This window comes from Alligator sinensis, unplaced genomic scaffold (assembly GCF_000455745.1).
Source record: "Alligator sinensis unplaced genomic scaffold, ASM45574v1 scaffold1002_1, whole genome shotgun sequence".
NCBI lineage: Eukaryota > Metazoa > Chordata > Crocodylia > Alligatoridae > Alligator > Alligator sinensis.
Genome location: NW_005842710.1, coordinates 661,424 through 669,844, shown reverse-complemented (window position 1 = coordinate 669,844; position 8,421 = coordinate 661,424). Strand labels below are relative to the sequence as shown.

The 8,421-nt window shown below is 54.2% G+C and overlaps 1 protein-coding gene across 1 annotated transcript in view; it reads left to right on the top strand.

Moving 5' to 3' along the window:
* The first annotated feature begins 6 nt into the window (after positions 1-6).
* The window catches only part of OSBP (oxysterol binding protein), a 20,406-nt gene continuing 11,991 nt past the window's right edge, over positions 7-8,421 (top strand). Inside the window, exons 1-2 of the mRNA XM_025216143.1 lie at positions 7-130; positions 6,062-6,270. Coding sequence (XP_025071928.1) covers positions 6,075-6,270 — 196 coding nt within the window. The 5' untranslated portion in view covers positions 7-130; positions 6,062-6,074. The remainder of the gene's footprint in view (positions 131-6,061; positions 6,271-8,421) is intronic.

Genomic DNA, 8,421 nt, shown 5'->3' with positions numbered 1-8,421 from the left:
CGGCTTCCGGGTCGGGCAGCTCGGCTTCCGGGTCGGCGCGCGAGGGCTGGCTCTTCAAGTGGACCAATTACATCAAGGGCTATCAGCGCCGCTGGTTCGTGCTCAGCAACGGCCTCCTCAGCTACTACCGGTGAGCCCCGCCCCCCTGCGACGCCCCACCCCCACTTGCGCGCGGCGCCCAGGTGAGGCCACGCCTCCCGCTTGGCCACGCCCCCACATCGAACCCGGCCTCGCTCCGGGCGGCCCCACGTGGGGCAAGGGCGGGCACAGGGCCCTGCCTGGAGCTCCGCGGGGGGGGGGCCCATACCCACCCTGCCCCAGCAGAGGGCGGGGGATGCTGCTGGTCTGGCAGGGGCTCTGTTCTGTGGCTGTGGCCCTAGGGCGTCCCCGGGGGAAGAGTCCTCCTGTAGGCGCAGGTCTGCCCTGACCTTGGGTTGGCTGCTGTTCTTCAGGCCTTAGCCTCCCCCGCCCTGTGTGGTGCTGGACCTCGTGCCCCTCGGGAGGAACTGGCCCCCAGGGCATGTGCAGCTTCCCAGAGCCCTGTGCCTGCACGTAGCCGAGGTGCTCCTTCTCCCCCCTGGCACTTGGAGCTGCCAGCTGCTCGGGGAGACAGGGCAGGAGGTGCCAGTGCCCCGCTGTGCTGCTGCAAGGGACAACCCAGTTAAGCCCAGGGAGCACCTACTTTGAGAGACTTGCCCTAGAGCGGCCGGCTCCTTAGCATCTCTAGGTATGAGAGATATTCCCTCTCGGCAGAGGAAACCTGGTAACTTTCCAGTGGGGAGAGAGCAAAAAGACTGGGCTTGCTGGTCAGAGGAGAGGAACAAGCAGGATCCCAATAACAGCACGCGGGAGGGTAAATGGTGCAGAGAAGGGAGATTGGGAGCCACTTCTCTCACTGTCCCTCAACTTGTAGACACAGGGACATGGGGCTTATGGAGCCCAGTGTGTACTTGGACAGAAAGTCTCGCTTGCAGGAATTTGTCAGCACCCAGACCTGAAAGAGGTCCCAGTAGGGTTGGACATTGGTTGGGGAGCAGAGAAATCCAGCATTACCATGCTTAATAATGACAGGTATTGGCAGGATGCCAAACCTTTGGTTTCCAGGTTCAAGTGGATCTCTAACTCTTGGACAAGTCAGAATCTGTTGCAGGCAGTGTTGTTGCTCCACACCTACCTAAGTGAGCTTTATGCTGCTTTTTCTGAGGCATTGGGGTCTAGGCATTCTCCAAGTATAAGACTTTTGAAGGACCCTGGTCTGGCCCAAGCTGGCAGTTCCTGTTCCTATCCAACTACTGGTGTACTCTGCAGCTCCTGCAGGTGCTTTGGGAAAGGGGAGATGGCCTGACCTCACTCCATCTATACTACCATCGCATGTATAGACCAGATCCCTCCAGGAAAGACCACCCTCATCATAGCAACAAACTTATACAGGTACCCTGGGAGAGGAAGATATCCAGTCTTTCATCCCATTTTGCCCAAGGCCTAGAGGTTCTGACTGATGGAGGTCCAAGGCAGACACCCATCTGGACTAGTAGGGTCCTTTCCTGCTGCTAATGTTTGGAGCACTGAAAGATCTCCAGTGCACAGTGGAGCAGCAGGCTTATCAACTCCTGCTGCTGTTATGGCACCAGGACTCTGGTGTCATAACACCAGGTGTCCCCATGTCTCATGGGGACACCTGGGGACCAGCCTCTACCCTTCCCAAGCCAAACACCGACCAGCAGGTTGCTGAGCATCTCCAGTTAAGTTGATCAGTGTTGCCTATTAAGCAGAGCCCTGGTTTGGGGCACAGGAGACCAGGGTCCTTTTCCTGGTTCTGCCACTAGGCATCTGGGTGATCTCGTGTGTCCAACAATGATATGCCCTCACTGCTTCTAGGAAGCGCTCTGAACCCTAATTAGCAAAAGCTGTATGCCAGAGCTACCTCCAAGGCCTGAACGTAGCCGCGTCCCAGCCAGAGAGGCCTTCATTGACTCGGTTTCCACCCCCCAGAGAGCAAGAAGCCCCAGTAGGCTTCACATCTGAAATAAGTCTTTTCTTGGAAGAGGGTGTCTCTCCGTGAGGAGAAAGCAGTAAATACTCAGAACAGTGGAAGTGACGAGTACAGAGCCTTCTAGCCCTGTTTGACTTCCCCAAGCTCCTGAGTACTACTCGTGTTTGGCTCTCCTCTCTCCCATGGAGTCTTCTTCCTTGACTGGTCAGTTGGACACTGAGTAAGGGTCCTACATCTGCCTGCTCTAATGGGGCTTGCTGGACAACAGATGGTTTAGCTACTGTGAAGCCTGTGATTTATTTTTTTCCTCCCCTCTGAGTCACTGGGAGATGAGGGTTCATCCCCACACAGAGCAGCAGTCTCCCATCAGCCATGCTATACTGTCCCTGAAGCTTAACGGCTGAGCAGAGCTATGAGCACTGGGCAAAGCAGCAGGGAAGTGACTCCTTTGTCCTGCTGGCTAGGACCCTGCCGGACAGTTGGCCAGCTCTGCCTCTGGGCTTCCAGCCTTGCTCACTCAGCACAGCTCTGGCATTCAGCATTCATCACCTGTGGTCCCTTGATTGGGTTGAGGTAGGGGTGACCCAGGCTGCTGGATAGCTTCCTGCCAGCCCCTCACTAAACTAGCACATCTTTTACACCCCTTGTCTGGATGCTGAGCTGTTACATCCCTTGAGACCTAGAGGAAATGCTGTCAGCTGTGAGCCCCTTCAAGTCTGTCAAGCCCCACTGTCCTTGTTGTGGATTCATCCCCAAGTTGAGCTAGTGAGACCCTTCCCACAGAGAGTGGTCAGCCCCATCCTTCTTCCTCACTCAGACCAGAGGTTTGAATTAAGGAGGCTTACAGTCAGCAATAATGTGTGCCAGAGAGGTGCAGAGGGCTACCTCTACATCACCCTTTGCCTAGTGAGTATGCCTCCCAGCCCCCTTACCAGTACTGCCCAAGGGACTTCCTGTGGCTTGGGCAAGGCCTTACCTCTCTGCCTTGTGGTCATGGGGTGGGGAGGCTCTGGGACTGTGAACCAGTGATGCTTCACTTATCCTACCCCCTTGTCAGTGTAGAGGGAGGATGTTCCCTTAGGTTGTGTCTGGCTCTGGACAGTGGGAGCTGCTGTTTGGCAGGGGCCAGCAAGGAGAAGATCTAGTAGGTACCTGAAATAATTCTGGCGCTACCCATCCAGAAGTGTTGCAGGCTGCCCTGCAGTGACCTGTTTGTCTGGCATAGCAGAGCTCTGGGCTATGACCCAGGGCAGTCCCTTTAGCTCCTGTGGCTCGCCATGCTGCCCCCTTCTGCACTAGAATTGGCCAACACACCTTAGGGCCTGGAGGGAAAGTGTCATAATGAGGTAAGAACTTGTACAGTATCCCCTACTCCCGACTGGGGCATTGAGCCACTACCAGCTCAGAGGGCACCCTCTGCCAAAATGCTCGTGCTGCTGCTTGGTAGCTGTGCCTAGAGTGTCTCCTGTCCCCAGTTGACCTAGCTCAGCTTCCTGTCTGTCTGGAGTGCAACTTGGGAGGATATTTCACTGACTGCAGCCTGGACAGAAAGGCAGAGCAAGTAGATAGCACCAGAAGCCAGAACTGCAGTTTGGGAGTGGATGATGCCTCTTGTGCTCTTAGAGGTCAGCAACCTCTGTGAGGCTTTCCAGCTGTTTGAGGAGTCACTCCTTTGTATCTACGTTTGCTTGGGGCACATCTGGTTAAGCTGAGGTTTCCCCTGAAGGCTCCTGAGAAGGAGCTTTATAACCTTTGTGTACCCACTTTCCCATTTCCCCAAGACCCCTGACTGTTTGGCTTCCCAAATGGTATAGCCCCCAAGTGCTCTGTGAGGGAGTACTCCTGCTTTATGCTTCTCTCTAGCTATAAGCTTCCAGGGCGTATAATAGCTGCTTGCATCTCCCCACAGCAACAATGGCTGTGAAGTGAGAGGATGGTCTGGGGGTTAGCGCAGAAGCTGCAAAGAGCTGGTGTCTGTTCCCTGTTCTGCTACAGACTGCTTGCGTGATCTTAGCCAAGTCACTTGGCCTCCATCCTCAGTGTGCAGGATGTACAGCAGCATGATCCCAGCTCATGGAAGTGTTAAGATTGTGAGGAAGTTGGATGACCTGGTGATGGTTCTGCAGTGAGTAGAGTCTCACCCCTCACCAGAGGGCTTGAAGTGACTTCCTTGAAGCTGCTCAGAGTCTGGTTAACATCCTCAAGCTGATGCTGAGGAAAGCTGTGGGTCTGGACTCTGCAGCCCTGCATTAGGTCACCCTGGGAGGATTTCCTTTCCAAACCAAAGTGCTTGGAACCGCATTTAAACAGGAGAGAGCATAAATTATGCAGAGAGTGGTTCTTCCTCTGCTGCCCTTTGGATGGAGGGTAGGGGGTATTCCCCTTGTGCTAGAGATGTAGTATCTCAGAAGCATCCCAGGCAAACTGGTTGGTGTCTGGCTTTGCTCAGGCTTTCCCGGTTATCAAGTGGCCACACAGAGGAACTTGCTGAAAGGAACCTGGTTTCAGTCCTGACTGAGGGGCGGGGGTGACTGCTGCTTAGCTGTTTTCCTGTAGCTCAGCCTGTATTATTCATGGAGTAACCAGAGCCTGCTGGGTAAGAATAGCTGGCAACACAGGCTCCACAACATGGGCTCATGTTTCACAGCAGGGGCAGCAAGCTGCTGGGCAGGGAGAATCCACCATTTCCTTTCCCCTTCCAGGCTCCTTGCCTGATGTTTCTAACCAGAGACTCCCCAAGTTTTGGGAGTGGCTTCCCCTAAAATAAAGCAGTAATCTCTCTGCTGTCCTTGACCATCCCCCTTCCCTCCCCCAATCCTTGAAAGGTTGACTTATGTCAACCTTTGCCAGCCCCAAGCCACTGAGGGGTAAAGGGAGAGGCTAGGGTGTGCGCCAGCCCTTGGCCTTACAGGGCAAGGGAGATGGCTCTGTGCCCTACCATGTGGATACCAAGGGAACTTTGCCCTCATGCAGTGCTGAGCTGGAGGTGGGGGCGTAAGCTCAGTACCTCGGGCAGGTCTGATTGGCCGCTGGGGTGATCATGTGAGCGTTGGGGCATGGAGGATATGTGTGGGCTTGCCAGAAGGGATGGCCACACAGCAGGCTTATTTCATCTGGAAGTGGGGGAGAGACAGCACGCCCTTAGCGGGGGTGGGGAGGCGGAGGAATGTGTGCTGTACCAGATGTACTGCGTCCTGCTGTGGCTGCCCTGGGGCCCTCTCTTCCTGCTGCTGGTGCCCAGTCAGCTTGCCCACGGGGCATAGGGAAGGCCTGCTTGCAGGACCTAGCTCTGATTCTTCCTGTTGGGTGGAGGTGGCTGCTCTGCACACACCCGCTCTGTGCACTCCTGGGCTTGTTGGCAGCGGCAGTGACGTGGCTGGCTCAGTGGCAAGAGAGGGAGGCTGGGGGTAGCTTGCCAGCAGGCCCTTCGGTGCATGTTTGTGCTGAAGGTGGAGGATTGTCGCTCTGAAACCACACCCGCCCTGCAAGCTTATCAGGCTGGCCCAGTCCGGACCTGGAACACACAATCCTTAGCTGTCTGGCCTGACTGGAGTGTGGCTGACCAGCCAGTTTGGGCAGTTCCTAGGCATTTAGATGTTACTCTATTAATAGCAGCACCCACCAGTAAAGATCGCAGGAGCCTAGGAAAAGGCTGGACCCTTCATGGAAGAGTGGATTAACCTGTTTCTGAAACAAACTAGGGGCAGTGAGGGGGGAAGGGAGGTTGTGAGACGTGTCCTCTGCAGACTGCCAGGGACGGGTCAGAGCTAGTGGGCAGCAGGCCTAGTAAATGTTTGCAGCTGAAATCAGACTAAAACCCTGCCCTTTCTTCTGGTGAGTGCTCAGGTATTTCACAGCCACCTGTCTGGCAGATTCAGGGGTGACATTGGCTGCATTTGGAGCCCACCACAGAGACAGGGGGTTTTCTCTTTCTGTTGAGCAGAGATGATGTGGCTGTTGCGAGGAGGGACCACTTGGCCTCACAGTAGAGCTCTTCTTGGGGACACTATTGTATTCCCCTCTCACCGCTGCCTGGGTTACTCATTGTGCCTCTCACTACCACTGTAGATCAAAAGCAGAGATGCGTCACACCTGTCGCGGGACCATCAACCTGGCCACTGCCAACATCACTGTGGAGGACTCCTGCAACTTTATCATTTCCAACGGTGGAGCACAGACCTACCACCTGAAGGCCAGCTCAGAGGTGGAGAGGCAGCGCTGGGTCACAGCCCTGGAGCTGGCCAAAGCCAAGGCTGTGAAGATGTTGGCAGAATCAGGTATGGGCCAACATGTATGACCCCTGGCTATGACGTTGTGCTGCATGGTGCAGGGACAGCAGTGCTAGAGGAGAGTAGGCAGAAGTCAAACTCCCTTCTTGTGAGGAGGGGGCGGGCTCCTCCCAGACAAGACTTGGGTGCTCCTTGCTGGAGTTTTGTTCATCATGCAGACCCAGTGCGTCTAGGTTTAATAGTGTTCTCCCCACCACAGCTGCTAGGAGCCCCCGGGGCTTCCCACTCAGCTCTCTAGCCCAACAGCTGGTCAGAGCCTCTCCACCATCGGCACAGAGTGCTTCAACGCCACACTCACCAGTTATCTTTTAAATTTGGGGCTTCATACAATTAACTCCTCTCCCAATGAGGCCTCCTGGCACATTCTGTGCTCTTCAGATTTCCAGCTCCTTAGGGCAAGGACTGTGCACCTCCAGCCCTGCCTGATACCAAGCAAAGCACACGCTGCTGTGACTTCTCAGTGCCCTTTGGATCATGTGCCTCATGTACCATAGCAACACATGGCCTGGGGCCTTCAGAACCAAGGGGCTTGACAGATGGACTCTTCTACACTGTTCCAACTCCAGCTCTTCAGGTCCCAGACCCCCTTCTGCTTGCTTTCTTGCGTCACAAATATGTCAGGCTCCTCATCCTGCAGCTAATCTGCCATGTGTAGCTACAACAGACGCTAGTCTTGCTTCTGCACAGACTTTTAGCTCTGTTGGATTTTACTCCTGTTACAGGTGGTGACAGGAACATGCTCAGATGCAAAAGCCCCTCCTGCAGCCCTTTAGGGTCCCTCTAGAGACTTAGGTGGTCATTGAGGCTAAGAATCGGGCCCTCTGTGACAGGAAGGGTCTGGGTTCCTTGGAGGCTCAAGTTGCTCTGTAATAGTCTCAGAGTTTTTGGCCCTGTGGAGCCTGCCAGCAGGACCAGAACATACTGCCAAGGTAATTGGGTGTTTTTTAAGCTGGTTGGTTTACCATCTGCCTTGAATCCACTCTCTTAAAGGAGCAGTGCTTCAGGCACACCACGTCTATCCCCAGGCTGTCTGAAGTAATCTTGTACATTCTTGAAGGCAAAACCTTGGGGTGTCCTCAGACTGCAGCCACCGCAGCTGCTGTCACTTTAGTACCTTGGCATATAGAAGAAATGATGGACAACTAAGGTCTTCCCTCTCTTTATCTTTCCAGTAAGTCCCTTTAGAGCTGAGGTGTCAAATATCTGTCCTGTGGTCTGAATCTGACCCATAGAGATGGGTCATCTGGCTTGCTGCACTTTCTCCTGGATTGGATGACCCCACATGCCTTGTCACCATGTCTGTCAGAGCCACTATATCAGTGCAGTTACGAAACCTTAATAGCTGCCAGCAACCTCCTCCCCCACCAGACCCTGCAATTCTTCTGTGAGTGGCAGGGGAAAGGAGTGGGGGTGTGGGGCGGCTGCATTAACCCCCTGGATTCCAGAGTCATGCTGATACAGCATCTCCGGCAGCCTCAAGGATTAATACCACAGTTTGTCCAGCCTCAAAAGCCCTATAGTTCAGATCTGGTCTGCAGAACCAAATGAGTTTGCTGTCCCTGCTTTAGAAGGAGTCAGTAACTTCCTTCTGCTGGTAAGTACCTTGTTGGCATACAGCATCTAGCACAATTATGCCATTTCTTACATGGGAATTTTAGTTGGTCAGTTCGGGAGTGTTTTACCAAAGGAGTTTGGGAAAACTGCAGCATTAGAGAGGTGAAGTGACTTGCCCAAGCTTAGCCCAGCAGGCCAGTAACAGAGCTGGGGATAGACACTCCAAATGTTCTGCTTCCTAGTCTTGTGCTCTAGCCCAATGATTCTCAGCTGGGGTGCTGTGGCACCCTGAGCTGTTGTGAGATCCTTTCCAGGTTGCCATGCTGGCCCTGCCATGCCTCTCTGTTTCCCAAAGACACTATGCAGGGTCAGAGCAGAAAGTGGCTGCAAGCATAAACCAGTGTGATTCTGGAGACAGGCTATTACTCTCTTTAAGACCCAATGATAGTGCTCACTTCTCTTCCCTTTCCAGTACCGTGGTTACATGGCTGTTAAGGTAAGAGTCCTGCAGGAGGTTGGGAGGTAAGGTAAGAGTTGCATGCCCCAGCTGTATCAACCAGATACTTTGCTGTCAGGCCATCCTGT